Source organism: Carassius gibelio, chromosome A17 (assembly GCF_023724105.1).
Source record: "Carassius gibelio isolate Cgi1373 ecotype wild population from Czech Republic chromosome A17, carGib1.2-hapl.c, whole genome shotgun sequence".
Classification (NCBI taxonomy): Eukaryota; Metazoa; Chordata; class Actinopteri; order Cypriniformes; family Cyprinidae; genus Carassius; species Carassius gibelio.
In genome coordinates, this window is record NC_068387.1 from 12,066,337 (window position 1) to 12,093,323 (window position 26,987).

A 26,987-nucleotide genomic window follows, 5' to 3' on the forward strand; every position below is an offset into this window, starting at 1 on the left:
ATTAATCAGTCCTGTTTAGTTATTGTTGTATCTGCCCTAGTCCTGTTTTCCCCCTCGTGGGTTTTGTTTTTCCCTTTTTGTATAATAAATCCTGTGTTGAGTTACTTCCTGTCTGCACCTGAGTTCCTCCCTTGCAAACCCTGACAACCACGTTGTGTCAGCACAATAATTAAATAATAAGTAATTCAAATTTATGGTTTCAATTAAATAATATGGGATCCCCCCCCCCCACCTCAATTCCTCATTTGTCCTCAAAAAATACCCAACACACACCCACACACAGAAACCCAGTTTGGTTGATCAAGTTTATTTGATCTGCTTACCAAAGAGACAATGCCCGCAAACATAGAACAATGAACAACTCCTTCATGATTAACTAAAATGTATAATGACAGCAAGTGCCATTGTTACCATAATTATTCTTTCTCTTTTCATCATCAATAATAATATTAGTATCATTACCTTCATATTAAGTGACATTTTCTTATCTGTTTTGTATTTTAAAATGTAATAACATGAAATGATCTCTTAAAAAAACATAATGGACACATGGTTGTGGATAAGACACTAGGTGGAGAGGAGGGGAAGAGTGTAAATCTGCGTGGAAAGGCTGGTCCGTAAGGCTCCAGAGTCAAAACTCTTTCTGAAAAAGTGAGTCAATCGCCCTGATAGGCACCGTTTTCCAATCCGCACACACTTCACACACACACACACACACACACACACACACACACACACACGATTAACCTTACTATGAAAATAAAGCATAAGTCACATTAAAAAGCACAGTATGGCAGTGGAAATTAATAGCTCATGGGTGTGAAGAGGAGTGTCAGTTGGCGTAGTGATGGCATGAGAGAAACGAGTTGAGTGAGGCTAAGAGTAAAGGATGCCATCATTGTGCACAAGGAGGTATAAGAGCAAAGGAGGACGAGAGTAATCCGGGTTTATGATTCCTTTATCATGATAAGTTTGGTGTCGCAAAGTCACTTCTTCCAGTTGTGTTCTTAAATTAACATATTCAGTTCCCTTCATTACCCGGAGATTAATTAGAAAGTACCTACAGTACAGTGCCTTCTGTTTCTGTTGCCTTGAGTTCATCCTCTTTGTTTTTTGTCTTCCACAACCCTGATTGCCATTTCAGGGGGACTCAAAGTCCAAGCACCAGAGTTAAGTATGTGTCCCAAAACCCTGTGGAGAACCCCTAGTCAACACATACACACACACAGATACACGTACACGAACACATTCATACACTCACACACAAAGTGCATTCCCATCTGGGTGGTCCAGGGTTTCCTCATTTCATTAATAAGAGTGTCTGCACTGCCTTTGTCTCAGTCTACGGCTTCTTAAGAAGTTTGTCTGCTTCTGGGTATGTGGGATACTTCACTGTCTCAATCTTCTCTTTGACTTTATAAGAGGGGTAGAGGCCAGTACGGCCCGTTTTACGGTTGATTCCCTTGGAGTATCCATCCCAATGGTTGCCTGCAATGCCAATCAAATCTCCAGGCTCAAGGGGGATGTCGTCGCTGTTGCGTGACTGGTGAGGGTAGATAGCGATCTGGTTGTGGGCGTTCTGCCCCCCGAAGTAGTAGATGTCATCGAGGGAGTAGAAGAAGGAGGAGGCGTCTGGGTGGAGAGTCTGCATGATCTCGTAGGCCACTCGACACACCTGCGCAAAATGGGAATGAAAACAAAGACACAGGTTCACAAGCTGTTTTTAAGCAGATTATTCTGAGCAGAGGAGAGTCGAAAGAATATGCAGGTGCACCTGACAAAGATGAATGGACTTTACAATGGTTAAAGTGAAGAGCTGAAGTGAAGATTAAAGGCGCAATAGGTGATTGTCTTCAGAGACATTTTTTGTTATGCTGGTTTAAAGTCTCTTCACACCCCGATAGCAATCATTAAGTTAAGTGGTCTAGATGTATTTATCTGTATTCAGATATTCTGTGGAAGGCATAGGACCAAGACATGTTCGTCCAATCAAAACGCTCCATCTGAGCATTTTAATTGGCTTTCGTACCGGCCTGCCTACGTAAGTTTCTGCAATCCTCTGCGCACCTGGTTTGTGCAGACAGAGCGAGAATGGATGACAAACATCAACAAGACGATCTTCCTTCCTGATATTGTAGTACTTTTAAAGTTTTCTCACTGGTGAATAATACATGATGTAGCCCAGCGGTTCCCAATTCCAGTCCTCGCGATACAGATAACCAGCTTGTTAGAAGTGAGCTACGTGCATGAACTGTTGTTCGATATGACCCTACACAGTGTTGATTGCTCCCTCCTCCCTGAGCAGGGGTTAACTTCACTTCGGAACATGGACTGGAAATGGGATTCTGGTCTGTGAGTGTAAATGCGTTCAGGGGGCGTGGCTTTGTACGGCAATTGCAGGGAGGGTGTGGCGTTAGCTTTCTGTGCTATCAGGCTAAACGTACCATTTTCCAAGATCTCCTGTTGCACCTTTAAGGACTATTAGAACAAAGTACCTACAGACTGATCATGAACAGTCTAGAGCATATGAGAGCTTTCAGATTTCAAAATGGGAAGCTTGAATCTGACTGGCTGGCCTTTCTGGAAGTTTTTAATCACTCTATTGTGATGCTGTTTTCAATGGATCAGGCTGGTATAATGATAGATTCAGAGGAGTCACTGGAAAAAAATATGCCTTTCTAAAGCTGGACACGCTGAATGATTTTTATGGTTCTTTATGATTGCTGAATGGTAAAGTCTACAACAGGGGTAGCAAAACCTTGTTCCTGGAGCGCTTCCTTCATGCAGAGTTCAACTCCAACCCTAATGAAACACCAGAACTTGGTTATCAAACTGTTCAGGTCTACTTGAAAATAACAGGCAGGATAGAGCAGGGTTTGAACGAAAGTCTGCAGAAACATAGTCCCTCCAAGAGCAGGGTTGGCTGCCCCTTGCTCTACAATATAAACTGAGTGAGATCTTGATCAACATCTTTTATGTCAAAGATTGAGAATGTTGATCATAAATGTAATGCAAGTCTTCTTGCAATGAATATGTCACACTAAACAATCAAATATTGGTGCTCTGTAATGTACAAATAGTATTTAATGCAATTAATTTTGGCAGCCAAAATCGACAGCCAAACATTGCACAGTGTGAAGTGGGCGATTCCTGGCTAGAATAAATGGGCCAGACTTTCTGCCGATAGTAAAACGTTTGGATCTGCAAAACTACTGATTGCCAGACATCATAAAATCACAAATCACAAAATCTGCATTGCACCAGAGAGTACTTGAAGAATATGAGTGTGTCTAATAAAAAAGCTGAAGTTTAACTTAAGAGTGGACTGTAGAAAAAAGAAATGACCAAAATCCCTATCCCTAAAAGAATGTTTTAAAACGAGTAACAAGAAATTGAGGCTTATGGAACAGTCAAGTCTTAATCTAATATAAATACTGTGGGAGGTTTGGGCACTTCATGCAAAAAGAAAAAAGAGAAAAAGACATAAAAAACAAACTTACACAAGAGCAGAGTGCAAAAAGGGACAAAAAGTCAGTGTGGGAGACAAACAGAGCAAAAACTTCTACAAAAGTGGGTCAACCTGTACCTGTGAAGAGAAGGTGCACACTAAGAAGTTGGTCCTTGAGAGAAAGTGGATATCCAGGATGACTCCTCTCAGAGAGTTTTCAGTGTAGCGGTTGTGTAGCCCAGCCGACCATGAAATAGAATTATCACTTATAAATTCATAATCAGGGTACCTGTACACAAACACACAAAAAAGTGGGTTAAAAGGTGATCCCTGACAACACTCCTCTTGCTGTGTTCCAAACCCTAGTCTCCTGCCTACCTAAGGTATACAGCATTTTTAGACATCATTTCACACACGTTCATGACGTCCCAGAAGTCCACCCCATTTTATCAAAATTCGAATGCATTAATGCACCTCAATTTGACCACAATTCAAATCCTTTGCCGATAAAGGAATCTGTGTAGCCTGTGTGTGTTTAGTTTTGCACATATCTCATCTGTCTATTGTCATAACTGCATTCGTTCATTATATTTGCGCAGCTTGTCAGGCTTTGTGAAGCAACAGCTGCTCTATGTATCATGCACCTGATGGAATTTACTGCTGATTAGAGAACCGGCTTTACTGATGAGATGCACATTAATTATCGGCCGATATTTATCATGCACCCCTACCATGTTGGTTATGATGCCAACTTACACTAGGGAATTAACGATTCTAAGATAGCTTCTTTTTATTTTTCTTGAATATCTTCCATTTAATTACCTAAAAGTCCTTAAGAGAAGATAAATTCAATTGCTTAGCAAAACCGCACAAGATATTAAGACTTGTTTTCATAGACTATATAAACTGTAGTGTACTCACTTAGACTTGGCCTCCTGCAGTAGAGAGGGGTCATCCGTGGCGAGGTAAACCCGTTTCTTGTCCACATGCATGCGCTGGGCCAGACTCTGGTAGTGGTCCTCAACATGCACCATGTACTCTTCTATGGGGTGAAATGCCGCCTCCGTCCCTACCTTATCTGTCCGGCGCACATGCACCCTGGAGAGTAGAGCAATACCTGGATCAGCCTGATTGTGTGCGTCCATGTGAGATTTGGATTCAAGGTCGACAAAGAACAGGAAAAAATACAGACCAGCAGAATAAAATGTCTTAAGAAAAAAATTAAACAGATGTTTCAAAGGTTTTGTGCTTTGGGGTGCCAATTTTCTGAAAATGCCAACCATTATGTGTCATGGTGTGAGTCTAAGGATGGGCGGCTGAATCAAGAGATGACAGAAAGTAAGAATGGTGTGTGTGACAGAGATAGAGACAGAAATATGGCTGTGAGTGGTTGCGCTCCCAGCAGAGAGAAAAGTGGGTGTAAGTGGAGATTGATTGTTGGAGCTTGTGGTGGCTTGTTTTAAAGGGCCTCTCTTCTCCCACTCCCTCCTGTTCTCACACATACTGTAAATACATGCAAAGCCTATCAGTGCCAGTGTTTCTTAAGCTTGAGGTATTCACCATGGCTTTAAACAGACGTTGGCTAATTTCCATTCAATTCTATTGTATTTATTCTGAACTTCTGAAAATGTTTATCCCCTATAAATAAATAAATAAATAAATAATATTAAACTAAACGTAAAATATAAATTAATAATACAAAAAAATATATATTATTTATTTATTTGTTTTTTAAATTCAATTGTATATTAAGTGAGCATAATGCATTCTGTCTTAGTAAGCTCCACTAATAAAATACAGTGAAATGTAGCATCTGATTGGTTTTAATAGCCTGGTGTGATGCTTTGATGTGTAATGTCTCACCCTATAATGGGGTGCTTGAAGCCCAGCTTGCTGGTGGCCTCTTGCATTTCCTTCGACAGCCAAGCCTGAGGGCGGATCAGGTACTTGACGAACTGAGACACCCACCACACAGGTGGGTCACCGTGAAGCCTCTGGAGCCGGTCTGCAAGATCTTCAGGGATAGCCAGGGGCAGGTACGGGGGACGAGGGTGCAAGCTGTCAACGATGGGCAACTCAATGACCTGTACATCCCGATCGTTTGCTTCACCTACAGACAATGCACAAGACAATGAGCGTAATTAAATATTGCAGTATGGACTGAAAAATTGGACAAATATGCTTTTCCAATAGGGGACTAATTTACAATTATCAAGTCAATAAAGCTCGAAGGAGGAGCTGCTCGCACGGATTAGAGCGCGGGGGCTGAAAAAATTAAAGGAAAAAAAGACCCTAAGGCCAGAAACATACTACATGTAGGTATGAAAACAGATACAAATGTTTGGTGAATACATTAAAAGCAAGCGACAATCTATATGTAATTTACATTACATTACATTACATTACAGCCTTTGGTAGGCACTTGCATCCAAATTGACTTGCAGTGTATTCAAGGTGTACATTTTGCCAATGCTTATAAGCCAAATTCTTCAAGTATGTTCTCGCATTAGTGTGGCAGCAGTAAACCTCAACGGAGGGCAGGTGATTGAGTTCCCTTCAAATGTCTGTGCCATTACACTGAATGTGTTATTATGTGTATGCATTTACATACATGGAAATAATATGTTTCAGGCCTTAGGGATGCACAATATACTGGAAGCCATATCGGTATTGGCTAATATTACAATATTAGCAGACCGGAGAAATTTTATTTTTTTATCTTAAGTGAAAATTTTTTTTTTGGTGATGGCAAATTTACATTTGTATGCACATCACATTGGCAGTTATTTATGCGGAATTATGACTATATGCACATTACGTTGGTGGCTGAAACACTCTAGATTCGGATCAAAAGGCACTAACTATTGAAAAATCCATATTGTTCAACCACTAGCATGAAGTAATGGAAAAATCCTTTATCAAGGAAAATTGTCTTCAAAGAGGCTGTGCATGCCAGGTTTAAATTATGCCTTATGCAGCATTAAATGTTAAAAAGTATTTTTCACACAAAGAAGTATTGGAGAAACTCCCCAGCCGTTCTTATATAACCTTGCTGCTAGGCTCTTTGCATGGGGATGAGGTTTTTCCAGCCCAGCACCCCTCATTGCACTGATAAACAAAATAACTCTCTCTCTCTCTCTCTCTCTCTCTCTCTCTCATCCTCATTAGAGCAGCAAGAGAATCTGAATTACATCTTGTCCTTGCATCCTGATGAATAAATGAAAGAGCGCGGGGGGCTTTAGGGGAGGTGGCTTCTTTATTATTTTTAATTCATGTTGTCTGTGCGTGTGTACCACTGATTCATTTTAATGCTGCATGTGTTTAGGTGCGTCTGTTGCTGGGGGTGTTTTCTCTAAACGCCAGCAGGATTATCCTGGAGGATTTGGTTTGCCCTTTGACCCAGTGAGTGTCATAACTAGAGGCATTAACAGGGTTGTGCTATGTACATAGATGAGAACCATCTCTCGAAAGCTCTACAACAATTAGGCTGAATTCATTTGGGCACTGTCAGTATGTGCGTATACTATGAGAACCCGAGATGTTAATGCTAATGTGTGAAAACTGATGGCATGGCGCTAGCAACGCCGAGGTCATGGGTTTAATTCCCAGGGAATGTGAAAAACAGTGAGTCCCGGCCCACTTCGAGCTCAGTCTTGAATACATTCTAAGTCGCTTTGGATAAAAGTGCCTGGCAAACGCATAAATGTAAAAGAATAAGTTGGAATAGCATGTTTTAATATAACTCGCTTGCTCAGTCTCCATCTCTGTCAGTCTCACTGGTCCGTGGAGTGCAGAAATGCAGGCTTTAGGGCGAACTAAGAGAGATTGTGTCCTCTGGGAGGAAAGAGTGATGGGAGATGGGTCATTTCTTTCATGTTTTAAAGGCAGTCTCTACTTCCCCTCTGATTTGCTTTTAAGAGCACAGCCAGTTCACTCCAGCTGTAGAGGATCCCCCGAATGCTGGGTTTAGCCTATTTGACAGACTTTTACAAGGTCACAGTATATAAAAAAAGACCAGTGGTATGTTTTCCGAATGAATGTTTTAAAACGTCCATTATTAAATAAATGTTCTTGATTCTGAGTTGAATTTATGAAAAACAATCATGTGACCATCGTACAGACTGACACTGTTAAACATCAAGATGCCAAAAAATATAAAATCTTAGGCTCGTATCTAATCTCAACACAAGAAACAAATAGATAAAGTGTATCTCTAAGGTCCCTGATCACTGATTTCTCCCGATCAAAACTTGAACATATGGCGTTTCAGTGTGCAGTAATTTTAATTATTGCATTTTTTAACCTTGTATGTTACGTGTTGTGTCGAATTTGAGAGGCTTGTGTGGTACTGACCAGACCAGTGTCCAGTGGAGGCCCCTGTGCGGTCAGTGCAAGTTTCGCTAACGGGTTTAAAGACAGTCTCCCATCCGCCTGTGGCGTAGCGCCAGTTCTGCGACTCCAGTATGAGGGTGCGCTGTGTGCCATAGGCAATCATGAAGCAGTAGACCACATGATGCAGCTGGCAGCCATATCCACAACCCTTATTGATGTTGCACACCAGCTTGCGAGCCTTGCTGCAGTCCTGAGGATTCTGCAGATACAGATCAGTAGAGAGAGATGACTGAAGAGATTTCAACACATGCAGCGGCCACGTTTAGACAAAGAAATCGCAAATAAAACATCAGAATTCCATTACGTGAGCAGAAATACAGCTCGAGGCTGCTGTATATGGCATTTTTTTTATAGTCCAGCAGGTTCCTTGATCTGCTAGACGTCAAAAAAACACCACAGGAGTTTGTTTTTGACAGCTGAAGTGTGACTTCTGTACCGTGCTGTTCACGGAGCGGTTCAAGACATTTGTATTATACATCTTTCAAGACTACCAGTAAGAAAAAAACATGACAGAATACAAAAAACAGAAAGAAGCAGATTTGTCAAGGTTTTTGAAACGGTCCAATCATTTCTCGTGCATGAAAATATTTTTAGTATGTGCTGGAGGAAATGATAAATGTGGCTATGACACCAAAAGAATATAATGTTTGAATGACTGTGGCTGGATGAAAGAAGACGCAACAAACAGGACGGAAAATGGTCCCTCCGTCTATCTCTGTTTCTCTTATACTGAGACAAGAGAGAGGCGAATGACTGGAGTATAGCAAAAGAAAGAGGCAAGAGAGAGCGCACTGAAGATAAGAGAAGGATGACAGTAGTGTAGAAAGACAGACAGAGGACTGTCATTTCTCATAAGAGACACAGCTTCTTTGTTATCAACCTGTCTGTCTCTCACACACAAAGTAAAATACACTTCATCACTTTAATCACACTCCAGCTCTCATTACCGCTCGAACCTGTCTCTCTGATGGACAGTACTGACACAAAACTATTAGTCAAAGTTAACATAATACTGGTAGCACAAACGTTTTCCCCTAGGCCAAATGAGTAGGTTACAATACAATATAAAAGTGCCAAAACTTAACCATCATCAACAACCAAACAGAAATGGGCTTTTTTTTACCCATATTACAGTATATTACCATTAGTATTTAAAAAATGGCCATAATAACAATGGTTCACATTTTATTTATTTTTTCCATGCTTATCCAGACATGGAAATGACTAAAAATTTAATTCCATACTTTTCCATGCTGAGCAGGAACCCTGACTGTAACTTAAAGTCCCCAAACGTTTAAACGGTAGTGTGTGTGTGATAAATATAATTGAAAAAAAAGAGAATTTTCTGTATTACATTACTAAGTACAGTAAATAAACAGACAATTTAATTTTGATTATTTATAATTCAATTATTCATAATAATAATACCGTTTTTGTGAATGAGAAATTTCCACTTCGCCATTCAGCTAGCTTCTGCTAAATGACTTGAAAGGAAAAAAAATATTGATTGGATGTATGGGCTTGTCTTCAAAGAGGCTGTGCATGCCAGGTTTAAATTATGCCTTATGCAGCATTAAATGTTAAAAAGTATTTTTTTTTCACACAAAGAAGTATTGGAGAAACTCCCCAGCCGTTCTTAAGTAAATCGTACTGAAAGTGTCAAACTCTGTTACGTGTTTTGTGTTTGTTTTCTTTCTGTGACCCAGTTTCTGTTCCCTGCGTATTCTGTTAATTTATCGCAGGTGTTTCCTATGTTGTTTCATTAGTCCCAGGTGTTCCTCGTCCTGCCCTCATCAAGTCCCATATAGAAAGTGTTCCCTGTTCTAAGTTTGTTTGTCGGCTGTTAAACGTCTTCAGTAATGTCTTCATGAGATCCAGTTTTTCCCCGTTTTGATTATATTAATATTCCACGTTGACAAAAAAAACAGCGTCTCCTTGCTCCTCGATTCCGTCTAACCTGGGAGAAAGCCTATTAATAACTAAGCCTACTAATTAAAAAGATTTGCACTTGGCATTGCAGAAATGCGACCCCTTTCTTACCACTGTTTTATGAAACTTAAAGCTAAATCTTTTATAAATACAGAGATTATCAGGTAAAAGCATCACTTTTCTAAAGGCGAGCGTACACGGTGCGTTTTTTGCTGTCGTACGAGTTCACATGCGATTTTTTTTAAAAAATTTTTATTTATTTATTTATTTAATTTTTTCCAATTGTGTGGAAATCGCGTATGCTCGTATGGTCGCGGCTCGTATCCGTATTTTATATGCAGTTATGAGAGAGGGAGAGCAGTTATATTAGGCGCGTTCCACTTGAAGCAGCGCTTCACAGAATGATCACCTGTGTGACATTAAAGTACCGCGAGAGTGATTCGAATGCATTGGATATGTGTGCTCTCTTATCGCTCTCGCGGTACTTTAATGTCATACAGTGATCATATGTGCGTGCAGCGGTGCTTCAAGTCGAACGCGTCTATCGACTTAGTGCGATTGTTTCTGGAATTCGCAGGTTGTAAAATCGTGTTGTATCATCTCGTTCGTACGATTTTCATATAAACTCACTCGTGCCGTGTGCGTGGACATACGATCTTCCGACCATCCGAATTCGCACCATGTACGCCCGCCTTAAAGCCTCAATGTGCTGTTGACATTCAATCTGAAACTTCAGCATGTGTCTGTGTTCTTAAGTCTATCAGAAGTTCAGGCTACGGGTTAAACACACAAAATGAAGCTGAGCTCTGCTGATTACAGCCTGTGTGCTTGTGCGAGGAACTGCATTGTGTTGCAGCTGAATGTCAGTTTAGTCTCCAGTGTGGAGTCAGTGCAAATAACCGCCCCATCCCATCTTAGAGAGAGGGACAATATACTGCTGTCCCGCCAACTGCAATATAATCACTCCTCTCAATGATATATGCGGAGAGGGAAGGAGGAGGGTGAATGAATTTGATCCTATTCAGCCATAGACTGTATTCACAACAGAAGCCATATTTAATTTGAAAAACAAACAAAACATGCAGTCAAACCCGAGGCTGTGAGAGTTGGAAGTAGTGTGGAACGTTTTAGATAAGGGTCCAGCCCAATCATGACAATTTGGATCTATTTCGGGATATAAGTAGAGTCCATTGAATATGTCATACTGTTGTGTACTTCCATCCTTCATAGCCTTTCAAACTAGTTCCTTTCAAACTAAAAATAGTGTCCAATGGTTATGGACAAATCAGTGTTTTTACATCTTTTACATGAACAGATGATTTCCACACACTAACACATTTTAGTTCTACCTTTTAAAGAATTAGACTGCTTTTCTGCCATAAAAGTAATGAGCAAATCACATATGGAGTCACAAAGTAGTCCTTTTATTACATTAAATTAACTTTTTCAAGAGAGTTCTAACACGCAAGTTTTAACATAAAATAATACTTGTTTTAGTCCTGAGCATTTCAGGGTTTTTTTGCAATAAATTGGTTGAGGAAATGATTCAGGATTGAAGGATGACTTATTCATGACAGAAAAAGCCTCGCTTATGACCACCAACAGACATAATTATATAAGATACACTGAATGCATCGGTTCACAAACCTGAATGAATCTTTTTAGTCAGCATGACTCACAAGAATTGATTGAAAATGTCAGAATAAAACCTTCCTAAGGAAAGAAAGAAAAAAAGCAAAAGGAAAAACCAAATGTGTGTGTGGTGTACCTGCAGGTATGTGATTCTGTTCTGTACTAGGTCGGACAGTTCTTTAGCTTCCTTCTCTCTCCAGTCTCCAGCACCATCCGCCTGGCTCAGATGATACAAGTCTGACATGATGGACCTAAAGATTACATAAGGACCACTGTAAAACACAGCTGCTAATTAAGCCAATTAATTATGGCTAATTACAGAACATTTAGTAAAGAAATTATATTTAATTAGTTTTACTGTCACAAACTAAAGTCAGCTTGGCCTATGCGCTGCTAATCATCCACAATACAATTAAAACAGCTCTAGTAATGACTTCATTTTTTTAGCGGCTGTTCGGCATTACACGGACGTCTTTTTTCTGAAGTGCGAGCAAATGCACTGATCTAAACATACACACTCATTAAACCTCAGCATTGGTATTAGAGCCCCATGAGATTACAGCTGTTTAGAAAGAGATTAGAGATGGATAGGATTTCTCCACTTTAATAAAATGTAGCACATGATTAGGACAAGTGAAAATGAGCGTGCACAATAATTAAAAAAAAGGATGCAAAGTCTGCATATATGTGCATTATGGATATGTAATACTCCTCTATGCTGGTATTCAAAAGTATTAAACTGTTATTCATCTCTTCTATTGTACAACAAAATGGTTTTGAGGCCTTAGATATTGAAAACATGGGGGAAAAGCCCCTGAAGTGAATTTCAGCTACTGATGTTATGTAAATTTGATGAGAGGATAGGGACCTGCTAATAATGTCAAACGTATCCTATATTATTATATTATGATACCTACCACCTCATACATTTGAAAGGAAGTGTAGATATATAATGCAGACCAATCTGCTGTATCGGCCAAAATGACTATATGAGTGAATTGCTGATGTTTACATATACTGGACATGTGTGTCTAACCTCTGCTGGTGTCCGAGGTCTTGCAGGAGTGTGTCCACGTGTTTCTGTAATGCTCCGGTCTCCACCAGTGCTAGTTTCTTCAACTCACTGCGGACGAAATACCACAGTTCCCTCACGCCGTTCTCCGCCTTCCTCCTAAGCTCCTCCTGGTCCTTTCCTGGGCCTGCATACACACGCAAACAAACATTCATATTATTTCAATGCTAATGTTCACTATTGAGAGGAAAGTTCCATATCAATCATCCAGGTCCACTAATCAGCCAACATCTTTACATTTTCACCAGTTATTTTACAGATAATGCACTTAGTCAAAACCTAGTCACCTTTACTGCTTCAATACGTTTGAGTGAATTTTGTGTAAATATTGCGTAAAATACACTACTGTTCGACTTCTGTTCAAGTGACAGTAAAGACATTTATAATGTTACAGTTTTCCACTCCACATAAATGCTGTTCTTTTGAAATTTCAATTCATCAAATAAAACTTTGATCGAAGTTTACTCATATCAACACACTTGAAGAAGGTGCAACCATCAGCATTCAGAGAATTGTATTTACACGTGGATGAAGCATACAGTGGGTATCTGAAACACTGTTGCTGGGCATATGAAAGGATGCATGTGTACTGTAGACTGTGTGACCTGTGTATGTGTGTGAATGCACAGAGATGTGTGTGAGATTAAAAAGCAATGTCATTCAATAAGGGTATCAGTGGCAGTAAGACAATCTGGCACATGGCTGTGTACAGTATATAGTTCCACTATCTCCCCCTCTCAAAAGATCCTTCAATGCAATACAATAAGGGTTGCTGACCCAGAAACCAGCCACAGACGATGTGTGTGTGTGCATGTGTGCTTAGCAGCATCATAAAATAACCAGTATCCCTGGATATTGTGCTGGTCCACATTATCCACATAATTATATATACAGTATATTATATGTGTGTGTGTGTGTGTGTGTGTGTGTGTGTGTGTGTGTGTGCGCGTAGACAGAAGGCAAATGTTGGCTAGAGGACAATTTTCACACACTCCCTGTAGTGATATGACCGTCCTTCACTGTGAACACACACCCACACACACACTTTTTATCCATATTAAAAGGCTCCTATTAATTTGACACATTTCATCTTTCCTTGACTTAGCATTAACAGCAAGCCATTACAGAACATCTGAAAAAGAGCTGTCAGCCCTCACATACTACCACACACACACACACACACACACACACACACACACACACACGTGTATGCATTTATTTAACTCTATGCTTAAGGATGCCCAGAAGTTAAAGTGTTAGTTCACCCAAAAATGAAAATGATGTCATTATTAACTCACCCTCATGTCGTTCCAAACCCGTAAGACCTCAGTTCATCTTCGGGACACAGTTTAAGATATTTTAGATTTAGTTCGAGAGCTCTCAGTTCCTCCATTGAAGCTGTGTGTACTGTATACTGTCCAGAAAGGTAAGAAAAACATCATCAAAGTAGTCCATGTGACATCAGGGGGTTAGTTAGAATTTTTTGAAGCATAGAAAATACATTTTGGTCCAAAAATAGCAAAAACTACAACTTTAATCCGCATTGTCTTCTCTTCTGTGTCTGTTGTGAGAGAGTTCAAAACAAAGCAGTTTGTCATATCCGGTTTGCGAACGAATCATTTAATGAAACTGGATCTTTTTAAACCAGTTCACCAAATCGAACTGAATCTTTTTAAACGGTTCACGTCTCCAATACGCATTAATCCACAAATTCCTGTGCGCTCTACATAATGGCATCATTGGCGATGATTGCCCTTGATTCAAGCCTTCGGTTTACCTGGGCTCATAACACTAGCACAAAATCAGTTCAGAATCAATCACCAAAAGAATCAGTTCGGTTCAGACGCTCTGTGTGTCGTTCTGCTTCACGCTGAATCACACATGTGCATCATCAGCTCCTCTGTTCTCGCATCGGACGCGTCTGACAGAAACGGTTCTTGACTTAAGAACGAGTCAGCCTGTTGTTCATTATCTGGCCCGGCTCGGTGTTCATCTTCAGTTCAGTCAATGTACTGTTTGAGTAAAAGAATTACTCCGAGATATTGGTTTATTTTAAATCAGAGGGAGTGTCAGCCACATAAAAAAAAGTTAACAGCTTAAGTCATTTGTGGATTAATGCTTATTGGAGTTGTGAACCGTTTAAAAAGATTCAGTTCAATTTGGTTCAAAAAGATCCGGACAACAGACACGGAAGAGAAGACAATGCTGAATAAAGTCGTAGTTTTTGCTATTTTTGGACCAAAATGTATTTTCGATGCTTCAAAATATTCTAACTAACCCCCTGATGTCACATGGACTACTTTGGTTGATGTTTTTTTTTACCTTTCTGGACACGGACAGTAGACCGTACACACAGCTTCAATGGAGGGACTGAGAGCTCTCGGACTAAATCTAAAATATCTTAAACTGTGTCCCGAAGATAAACGGAGGTCTCACGGGTTTGGAACGACATGAGGATGAGTTATTAATGACATAATTTTCATTTTTAGGTGAACCAACCCCTTTAAGTAAATCTACAAAATCTCCCTTTGGAGGTGTTTAAAGACATCCTTTAAAGATACAAAATCTAAAATCTAACTAGTTTTTAGTTTCTTTTTGAGTTAAGAGTTTGGTTTGAATTTGCATTATACATTAAGCAATTCAATTAAATAAAAATGTTTTTTCAGATACTTAAAAGTTAAACTTTTATAAAGACTTTTCTGATACGTTCAAAATTTGTAGTTTGGCCTTGAATTTACCAAGTAAAAATAAATAAGAAAAATAAATAAAACCTTGCTTAATATATTCAGAAATTAATTTTAATGAGTTAAAAACAAATGTTTTTCTTTTAGAGCTATTCTTAAAAAATTACACTTATGAACAATCAACAATATATGCAATTACAAAAAGCTTCATATATTAAGAATTGTAAGAGTCTAGAAATACAATTTATGCTTTTTTTTCAGTTTAGCCACTGAAAATGCTGGCAGGCAATTGTAATTTTTCATATTCTGCGTTATTTACACACCATCAGCAGGGAGGCTGCGGTAAGAGTTGATTTTCTCCTTAGCTCTTATCAGTTGCTCTTCAAGGTTGCGTAGTTTACCCACGGCTCCGGGACCACCATCGGCCTGTCCGTCAGGTAACCTGGAAGACAGAGAGAGACATGCTAGCATGACCACTGTCTGGGATATCCACATGTTCATATGCTGTGCATTAATGCTTCTGAACATTCAAACTCATGTGAGTGAGAGTGATCGTGTGGCCTACTGGGTCAAGGTGAATTGTGGTTGCTAATTTCCCATGGGTCTTTGCTCCTTGCTTCCAGTACCAATTTAATGCAATGATCAGTTGGGGCACCCACTGCGGCCAATTCATTTGGTGGCAGGGGTTATTCATCACACACAGACACACAAACAACTGACCGAAGCCTGCCCAGCATGGGCTCCTGACGTCCAACACACACATTTGTCATCTTATAAACTTCATTACCGGCGAACATCCCAAGACCTGAACCTCCATCATTCCTCCATCATTCCCTGACACTCCTTCAGAGAAATCTAGTTAATTTATAAGATGACTTCCTTTGTCAGACAACAAATCCTGCATATTCTCTCTCTCTCTCTCTCACACACACACACACACACACACACACACACAGTTTTGCTTTCTAAATTACTAATTCTATTGCTTTTATATAATGCTAATTACAATTTCAATATACCAGGGTTCTCAGACATGCATTACCTGAGGGCCACCAAGTGTTATTCTCCATTAGGTGCCAGCTGAACAGGTACAACAAATACAAGTGGTTTTACAACTATGAATTTCAAGTATGCAGTTATTGCTGCATTTATACAGGTATTAGTGCATAGGATTGGTGTGTGACTCATCGCTCTCAAACCTGTATATTGCACTGCTTGTTTAGTGGATTAATGATGCCTTAGATTGCATTTCTAGAGAACTACAATATTCTCCTAGCAGATCAGGTAGTGATCACATTAAGAGACCATAAACCTCACAATCTGCGCAGTGAAAAAAAAAAAAAACATTTAGAAATGTTTAAGATTGTGTATCACACACACTAGGGGATGGGGGGTGGCACAGCATTGCAGAGCTCAGTTCTCCCCTTTTTCTCATGCACAGCTCTGTGTCCTTGCAGTGGGTTTGTAGTGGAAATCTGAGCTGTATTTCAAAATGTGTTTGACGTGAACAGAAAGCATTGTGAAAAAACTGGCTCACCTGAAAGAGAGAGAGACAGAGATAGACGGTGAGGGAGGAAAAATGAGGATAGGGCAGCAGAAGTCTTATCTGAGGAGAGAGGGACGGAAATGCATTTGTAGGTAGGGTTTTGAAATGGTAAACAATGCTTTCCCATTACACCTGGAATCAAATGGTCATATGGATGACTGTCAACAGAAGGAGAAGAATGAAAGACAGACAAAAAGAAAAATATAGATGGACGAAACAGAATGAGGAGGGATGCTGGAATTGAAGAAAAAAGTGCAATGTCAAACATTTATGTCATTCTTGGCTGGTCAAGGATGAAATGAGAAGAGAGTGAGAAAGGAAATGAGCGAGGTGGGGTTTGTGTGTGAGAGAGAAAGAGAGTCGGTGGGCAAAGACGTGTTGTGTTTGTGAGAAAGACAAAGGCCTTGAGTTTAATTCATGTTTATGCGGTTTGTCAGGAGACATACTGCGTTAGAGACAACTTTGTTAAATGAACTCAAATTGCTTTCCTTTTCAGGCCAGAAACATGCTCTACTCAAGTACACAAATGCAGATGTTACTGTGGAGCTGACAAATCTCAGTTCTGAAAGAGTTACCTTCAAATGTCTGAGCAGATACAAAAACTGCAAAAACATGCAAAAAAAAATTGTTAATCATTATTTTTGTTTTGCTTTAAATACATTTTAATGCCATTAACCCTTAATCAGTCCTCAAGTATATATATATATATATATATATATATATATATATATATATATATATATATATATATATATATTAGTGCTGTCAAAATTAGCGCGTTAACGCATTCGATTAATTTGAAATATTTAACGCGTTAAAAAAAAATAACGCAATTAACGCGGTTGCAGTTTTTTTTATTTCCAGTTGTGGCCTATGTGTGTTCAACGTGCAAAGAAATATGGATAAGACCAAGGAAGGACTTTTAGACGGAAAGTTTCAGTATAAAACTCTGCCGGATTACTCTTCAGTCTGCCACAAGAAACATTACTCTTCATTTAGTCTGCCACAAGAAACAGCAACATTAAAATCATGAACTCAAATGTCATTGTTTAAAAAACAAAAAAAACAATGACTGTAACAGTGCGTAAATCAGACCTTTCTGTAACCCTAACGTTAATAAGCTTAAACGAAAATAAACGAAATAATTGTGTAGCGGAGTATTTTTTGTACACAGTGCCGCGAACTGTCAATCACTCCTGTGCGCGTGCATCACTGTCCTCCTCAGCTGCAGAAACTTGCGCTCTCTCTCTTCATCAAGCTTTAAAACAAAAAGGGGACAAAAAGATCATATTGTCTTTGTGCATAGGCTATAGATTAATTAGATAAATGAATATCTAAATTTGTGCCTTGCCGTCTACGGTATTTTTTTAGAACTTAGAAAAAAGATGCTGCAGCCAATGAACAGCCAGCGGGGGCTGCAGGATGACTCAACCTCCGCAGACAGTTTTTAATGTTTATCAGGCAATAAATACTCAAGATTTTGCTTTAGTATAACTCACAACGAGTTTCACACACCTTCTCCGGCCACGTTGAGTTGTTGACACTTAACAGTGGGAAAAGCGACACATGCGCTATTCACTTGTATAACTTAAGGGTGAATGGGTAATGTAGTTTCTGCTCTGGGTGGGATGAATTAGGAAGCTTGCATTGTGAAGGGCGCTCTGAAAATCGGCAGTGCAGGTAAAAGATTAAAACCTCTATTAAAACAGATGTCCAAATGAGCATACCGGTACGCTACAAGCACGTTCTGGGCGCACGGAGAGGTGGCGGTACGCTCAAGAGCTATATTTGGAAGTGGCGGTACTGAGTACCAGTGCGTACCGGCCCACTTAAAGCACTGGCAATGACTATACTTTGGAATTTTTTTGCAGTCCACTTAGAATTCAACATGGAAATCATTTTTGTCTTTTATTGGCATTGATTGTTTTGAAATTCAAATGGTACTTACATGCCTGTGTTTTTATTTCTGTAATAAATATGGCTTTCAAGCCAACAGTTAATTTGGAGGATATTGATGGTTTATTGCAGGTATGTTGTTTACATGAGAAAATCTGTGTTACAAGTTAAACAAAAATTCCAATAAACAATCATATTTTGAATTTAAATAGTTTCTTTGTCTTGAGTTTACATTAATTATTTACATTTTACATTTACATATCCAAAAAGTTTCAGTCTTTTAATTGCGATTAATCGCGATTAATCGCGATTAATTTTAAAAAATTGTGCGATTAATTAGTTAATTTTTTTTAATCGATTGACAGCACTAATATATATATATATATATATATATATATATATATATTTAAACATTCTAAAATAAATGAAAAATCTATATTTTGTCAAAGGTTAGAATTTGTTGTTGTCTGATGTCTTTTGAATTGTCTGCTTTTGTGTATGTAAATGTAAATTATGATACATAAATTAGCAAACATCTCTCTTTCTCTCTCTATCTGTGTGTGTGTGTGTGTGTGTGTGTGTGTTATGTCTACCCCTTCACATTGTTATGCATTTATGTTCTGTGCATTTTATTTGCCAAAATCAAAAAAATTCCCAGGACACATGTCACACCTGTGTATGTGTGTGTGAGTGTGTGTGTGTGTGTGTGTGTATGAGTGAACACGCTTGTTCCATGTTGCATTTGTGCTCTATTACCAGTCCTTCATTTATGGAAGTGGACATTTTCAGATTTATACCAAATTTGTTGATTTTATATACCAATTTCTATGGAGCCAGAAGAATCTCAATAAAGATAAATGCACACACTACATTCACATATGCACACACAGGATCCATACATGCACACACATAATTCATAAATACACACACAGGATACACAAATGCACACAAAATTCACAAATGCACACACAAAATTTAAAAAGCACAGAAGATTCACAAATGCATACAAAATTCAGAAATGCACACAAAATTCAGAAATACACACACAATTCAGAAATGCAAACAACATTTACAAATGCACTCAAGATTCACAAATGCACAGGACAAGATTCAGAAATGTATTTCTGATGCACACACACATATATCTTGATTTACAAACTGCTTGCGGTCTGTGAACTTCACTGCATTTGTGTGTGAATTTTGAGACTCCCTTGACTTGACTCAACACACAAATGCCTTTTTTTAAACAGGGAATGATCTGCAACCAATCAGATATCTCCCTTGTTTTAGCCAATCACAAGAATGCACCCCACGTGGGGGATTGTTTACTTATAAGCCAATCAGCGAACAACTCACTTTCCTCAGCGAACGACTCACTTACCTCACACAGCCGGCGACTCACTTTGCGCAGCCAGCGACCCACTTTGCGCAGCGAACGACTCACTTTCCTCACGAGTCACGCAGCGAACGACTCACTTTCCTCACCCAGCGAGCGACTCACTTTCCTCACGAGTCACGCAGCGAGCGACTCACTTTCCTCAGCGAACGATTCACTTTCCTCAGGAGTCACGCAGCGAACGACTCACTTTCCTCACCCAGCGAGCGACTCACTTTCCTCACGAGTCACGCAGCGAGCGACTCACTTTCCTCAGCGAACGATTCACTTTCCTCAGGAGTCACGCAGCGAGCGACTCACTTTCCTCAGCGAACGATTCCTCAAGCAGCGAAGTTGAGCGAACGATTCACTTTCCTCACGCAGCGATCAACTCACTTTCCTAAGCGAACGACAGCCGCAGACCCACTTTTCGAAGCCAGAGAGCCACTTTCCTCTCGCAGCGGACCACTGACTCTCTCTTCATGTAGGGACTGAATATTATAATTAAAGTGACTTCTATATTGCATCCAAAAGAATATTTAGATATATTTAAATATTCAAAAGGTTTAAACATTTTTTTTTTACTTTCATTAAAATATTTAAATAAAATGAAATAATTGCCTATTGCAAATTTATGAATCCATGGTTAACTTTTTTTTCTGCAGTCACTGGGCTATATGTATTGAGACATTTTTTAATTTATATTTTGTAAAAAAATAATAAAAAATAAACCTGAATTGTAATCTAAACATCTGTATTTTCATACAATTTAATACAATTGCTGTGTGAACACGTTCATGTGATTGGCTTATAAGTAAACAATCCCCCCACATGGGGTGCATTCTTGTGATTGGCTAAAAGAAGGGAGATATCTGATTGGTTGCTGATCATTCCCTGTTTAAAAAAAAAGCATTTGTGTGTTGAGCCAAGTCAGGGGAGTCTCAAAATTCACACACAAATGCAGTGAAGTTCACAGACCGCAAGCAGTTTGTAAATCAAGATATATGTGTGTGTGCATCAGAAATACATTTCTGAATCTTGTCCTGTGCATTTGTGAATCTTGTTCTGTGCATTTGTGAATCTTGAGTGCATTTGTAAAGGTTGTTTGCATTTCTGAATTGTGTGTGTATTTCTGATTTTTGTGTGCATTTCTGAATTTTGTATGCATTTGTGAATCTTCTGTGCTTTTTAAATTTTGTGTGTGCATTTGTGAATTTTGTGTGCATTTGTGTATCCTGTGTGTGTATTTATGAATCATGTGTGTGCATCTATGAATCCTGTGTGTGCATATGTGACTGTAGTGTGTGCATTTATCTTTATTGAGACTCTTCTGGCTCCATAAATTTCTATGTAAAAAAATGTAAAAATGTAAAACATTTCAGATTTATTCTGGGTTTACATGTCTTTTTTTGACAAATGAAACAAAAAACAAAAAAACAAAAAAAAGAAGAAAGAAAACTTTTCTCACTTTTCCCATTCATTTTCAATGTGGGGTCAATCCCCAGGACCTTAAATGGTAATTTTTTTACACAGTTTTAGAACAACCAAATCGAGTCCAGATTTTGTGTGTGTTTAGACAGATTATTTATGAAAAGTCGGAGTCTCATGCCTCTGAGATGAAGGGAACACTTTTTAAAAATGAAGGAATCTCTCAGCGGGGTTAACTGGACCCCAAGGACTGATTAAGGGTTAACCAAGACTCATTTTGCTTATGTTAGTTATATTTATGCAGGATTTAAAAATTCTAACTGAAAATAGCAAAAATACTGTTTAACATAGTTTTATTAAACTTCAGTAGCATTCCACTTCAAAGTATTCATACTCTTCCAACGCTAAATTCCCTCCACCTCATAGACTTGGATGTGCATCACTGCTTACATAGTGTGTGTCCACTATAGCGGATCCCATGTGCAAAGTGGAATGCATTTACCAAACAACAGCAGGGATTCCCCCAGGAGGAAGTGATTAGGGAATTTTGCAGGATGTATGTTTAAAGCTAAATGGAACACAGCCCTGATTTTCCATACATATATATATATATATATATATATATATATGATATATATGTGAATGGAAAGTTCAAAAGAAAAGCCTTCATTAGAAAGTGTATTTTTGATCAATTAAAAGCATTATTGCTGAATAAAATATTTCTGTCATGACAACTCACGGAGGGATTGGCATGGTAATGTACATGACAATGTTAATGTATTAGGTCTTGGCAGAATAGTGGAGGGATTCTGAAGCAAGCTGCACTGCTACGGCAACATACGGCAATATATTTGAATGTTGAGCAGCGAGCTCATTGGCTAGAAATACAGGAGAGAACCAATCAGCTGTGCCATGTGATAATGATGCCATTACGTCAGACTGAGTTAGACCTATCAGACTGCGCCATAAGAGTTTCATGCTAGAGCTTTGCATTAATTTCTCTTTTTTACTGTGCAAAACCTTGCATCCCTTTCTAAAACAATATTTTTGTTGATGTAATAAGTACCCGGTCTACTTTTCACTGTTAAAACAAATCCTGATGATAAGACTTTTTCTCACTCTAAATTATATGCCACTAAATATGCAGTTTGACTAATAAATGGGTCACACACAACAATGACAGTAACAGTTACAGCTGTGTGTGCAATTTCATGCTGTTATTTAGACTGCAACAGCAAACACAGTCCTGACACGCGCTTAAAAAACACAAAACTCCCAAACTGTCTACAAACTGAGAAACAGTAAATGGTGTTCTCTCGAAGCCAGCAACAATAGAAGCTACACTTTTCACTTGAACTCCCTTCCCTGTATTTCTCTTTTTGTTCTCCTCACACATCACCTGTCCTCGGAAACTTGAGCTTCATCATGTGGCATTACATAACCAGCAATCACCAGCTAATGAGGCCACATCACTCACAGCAGGGGCAGAGACAAGCATTTAGAAACACACCAGGGTTTGGGAATGGCTGTCAGAGAGGTGTGATGGAAATCCCACAAGTCCTTGGGTTTCTGCTGACGCTGAAACCTTGCGAGATGTTGTAGCAGCCCACAGAGACACTTGTACTGAAGTAGGACGCACACACTTACACAAATGCAGACAGGATGAAAATAAGTGTGAAAAACGAAAGTGGAAGATGCAGGAAACTGTCAGACTTGGGTGAAAGCAGCAACAGCTTGTGGTTTTGACCTCCTATGAGAACATTTCAGAATGACTAGAGCTGCTAGTGAGCTAGCAAACACTCAGACAGTCATCCTCTTCAATCATCATTGACGAATTGGACACCGTTTTGTGTGATGCTTGGTGTGTAGGTGTGTGCACGACAAATATAGATGTGCTGGATGATGCCAGTACATGACTGCTCTTACATTGTGACCGAATGACTGTCAAGTGTAATGAAGTGGTGTGATGTTGTGGCGAAAGCCCAGGATTTGTATCCGAAAAATTGCTGGTTTAAACCCTGCAATAAGTGAGTCGGGAGCCATCATCATTGTGCCACTAAACAAATCACTTAACCCTAGATGACTACAGAGGGATTGACCCTTTAATAAGTTCATGGTGGAGCTCCACGGCACCATTGTGTTAAAGTTGCTGAAACCCATTTGGGTGGTTCTACTTTTGGTGTGGTGAAAGATAAATAAAGATAGATAGATAAACAGAGAAAACTTCAGTTGGTTGGCCTACCTTTAAATGTCACTGTGATCATTACTAAAGACCAAATTGCTAGACATGACTTTTGGCCAGATTTTTTAACCCCAATATGTAGTCTGGGTTAGTCGAGGTTAGTTGCTGAAAGTCAAAGCTAGTTTGTAGATTCTGTGCAGTTGAAGTTGACATATTACATAGAAAATCAAACAGTGTTTATGAGCACAGACTTTTGCACAGATTTTTTAGCTTCAGATTTAGATTCCATCCGTTAGGAGGATATCAAACATGTTTGACATTTTGAGCTGATTTTAAAACACATTGGGTTTACATTTGTCATGCGTCTACTAGCAAAGTTTGTTGTTTGGAACAAATTGAAAGTCTAGTAGTGTTTGCTTCTCAGTTGTAATTCATGACATTAGCCCTGACATTATAAACTGAACTCAGAATAAAAACAGAGAAAACGCTGTGCCATGACATACTTATCCACACAACACAATCCTTATAATTATAAAAATTAATTGGAATAACTTTGCATCTTTTGAAAATGTTATATATTAGGAGAGCAATTGAACATCATTTTTTTTTTAAAAATGACAGTATCATTTATTTTTACTAACATTATTTTCATAACAAATTATTTTGTATAAACCAAATGAATGATTTTGCATATTATAACAAATAGTCTACTTAAACTATGGATACTAGACCAGAACTGTGTTAAGTTTTCATAAGGGCAAGTAAAGTTTAATGAAGAGGCTGGACCGTCATGAATTATGGAGGAAGCGGTCAGTTTTCCTTGTGTAAAATCTTTTCTGTTCTAATGATCTTTGATTGCAGGGGAAAAACAATCACTCCCTTTGTTTTCCTTTAGAAATCTCAACAGGTCACTGTACATCAATAATTAGTATAATAATTAATAAAAGGCCCGATGAAAGGAAAACAATATCTGTTAAAGTGCCCCTATTATGCCTTTTCGACTATTTACCATTTATGCTGTGTGTCATGTAGCTGTATGTGATCATAAACTATCTGCAAAGTTGTGAGTCCGACAGTACACGATAGATAAAGTTATTGTCTATCAAAAAAAAAAAAGTCACTTCGCAATTGCCGAAATGAGTGGGCAGGAATTTGAATCTTATTATGTTACGGATCTATGTCAAAAAGTAACACTTTTGCATAATGTCCACCCACGTTTCAGGTTGCTAACTTGCCTGCCCACAAACACAGTAAAAGTTCTATGTGATTAATATAATTCCGAAAAGCGCTGTCCTTTCGCTGTGAAAGTAAATTTTTTTGATCACATCTTATAATTACCACAAACTTGTCTACATTTGACACTTACCACTGAGAAATGTCCTGCTCCAGTTGTGCTCGTGAATCCCCATCCAGGAGGGATTTAGAGAGACTGATTCTTAGAACGTAGTCGTTTACGAATCATTTAGAAATTATGTAAAATTAAATCTATTTTCTGAGAAAACGAACATGTTTTTTGACCTTGCGTGCATGTAAACCTGTTTTAGGAGACTCATAAAACAATATAAGCAACTTTAAAAATGGCATAATAGGGGCACTTTAAGGAGTCCCAACTTCCTGCCAGAATATTGGAACTCGGCCCTATCTAAATTTAGTGTTAAAGAGTTTAAACAATTAGCACCGTTGCTATATTGTAAGTAAATTAGAAAATCAATGCTATACTGTCTAGAGTGCATTTCAATAGAATCAAATAGGCAATATTTTTGGTAATTATTGGTACAATACAATAATACAACAATACAATAATAATATCACTAATTTAGGTAAAATGTCCTGGTAAATCCCAAGTATGTGTGTATGTGTGTGTGAGGTCAACTACTGCCTGTATTTGCAAATTATGCAAATGATGTGGTTCTTAAAAGTGCATATTTGTTAGACAAATGTGAGTATGACCTGATATAAGTGTTTTTATTTTTTTATTTTACAAATGACTAGTAGTGGTGTAGAATAGTTTGTTTTGAATTTTTTTCAATTTGAGGTGTGTTTTGGAAACCTATATCAGAATTAATTACAGTCTGATGTTTTTTTATTACTGCTGCACCAAAGAGAGAGGTCAAATAAAAGGCCAAGTCTAAACCCGAGAGTAATTAGTCACATTTAGCAGGGACTAAATGACTTTGACTGAATCGAGAGTTCAGTCTCCCTTTTTCCTTGACAGCAATGAGATTAGATGGAGAGCAAATTAAACAAAAATTCCCAAAATTATTCAACAAAAGTTGGAGACGTGGTTAAAATGAAATATATCAAAATCTACTACTTATCTGTGATATGCCACCCATTTTAATTTTATTCCTTTATACATCAGACTTGTTTCTATTTTTATTTCACCCAAGAAATGTTATGCAAAACACTAGACCTTTTTTCATTCTACAGAATGATGACTTTCATTTTGGGTGAACTATCCCTTTAAATGTAGATTCAGACAAACACAGACGGTCTTGCACACGCTGGCACATGTCTTTGTTAGAAATGTCCTTTTATCATCATAAAAAATGTAAATATCTGCTCTAATCATGAAAAAGATCAGCTTTATCAGACAAAGTCTATCTCCACCCTTATCCTTTCTTGCCAAGAAGGAAATGAAGTCCCTTATTTCAGCATTCCAGATAGCGGTATAAGCTGTTTATGTACTCGTTATTTCCTTTTTCAATATGCATGTGCATAAGCTAAAACACCCTGAAAAATATATAGTGTGATTTGAGCAAAAAAGGCTACATTTATCATACCATTATTACCAGGTATTTTTGTAGACTGTATGCCTACTACATGGAAAAGCGCTGCCTGGGGGCCTTCCCAATATGACTGCCAAATAAACTGACCTGCCTTAAGGTGTGGTCACATTAAGGCCAGTTGTGTACTGTAAAGAGTGTAGTGATGAATGAAGCACAGCAGATTTCTGTCAGTCAATTCAGCTATAATTTCAATGAATTATTCTGCAGTAATCTGAATGTCCAAAGTGAGCACGTTGCAAAATCCTATGTAGCAGGAAAACAGTCATATTTGGACATAGAGTGAGTATATGTGAATGGAGGACTGTCATCATCGCAGTTTGGGGGCCCATTTCTACTCTGTACTCTGTGTGTGTGTGAGATATAAACTGTGTGTGTGTCTGTCAGTGCTGGAGTCACACACCTTCTCTTCCATCAGGCTCCCACTTCTGGATCAATCATAGCACCATGTTTGGCACTCACCCACATATCTGCTGAACAACCCTCGGTGTGTGAGTTATCTGCTTTTTCATTTATACAGGAATCAATAAATAAGAGAGATGAAGCATCAGTGGGCTCTTATGGGGAATCACGCTGTGTGTGTGTGTGTGTATCAGTGCCTGATAATTCCCACAGGA

General features: G+C 38.6%; 1 protein-coding gene across 2 annotated transcripts in view; it reads right to left on the reverse strand.

Annotated features, from left to right (window-relative positions):
• Nucleotides 1–287: 287 nt before the first annotated feature.
• The window catches only part of LOC127933373 (alpha-(1,6)-fucosyltransferase), an 83,343-nt gene continuing 56,643 nt past the window's right edge, over nucleotides 288–26,987 (reverse strand). For both annotated transcript variants that reach the window (XM_052530342.1, XM_052530341.1), the window contains 8 exons: nucleotides 15,481–15,599; nucleotides 12,438–12,600; nucleotides 11,538–11,652; nucleotides 7,802–8,039; nucleotides 5,312–5,558; nucleotides 4,370–4,546; nucleotides 3,587–3,737; nucleotides 288–1,675 (listed from right to left, as the gene is read on the reverse strand). In XM_052530342.1, coding sequence (XP_052386302.1) covers nucleotides 1,343–1,675; nucleotides 3,587–3,737; nucleotides 4,370–4,546; nucleotides 5,312–5,558; nucleotides 7,802–8,039; nucleotides 11,538–11,652; nucleotides 12,438–12,600; nucleotides 15,481–15,599 — 1,543 coding nt within the window. In that variant the 3' untranslated portion in view covers nucleotides 288–1,342. The remainder of the gene's footprint in view (nucleotides 1,676–3,586; nucleotides 3,738–4,369; nucleotides 4,547–5,311; nucleotides 5,559–7,801; nucleotides 8,040–11,537; nucleotides 11,653–12,437; nucleotides 12,601–15,480; nucleotides 15,600–26,987) is intronic.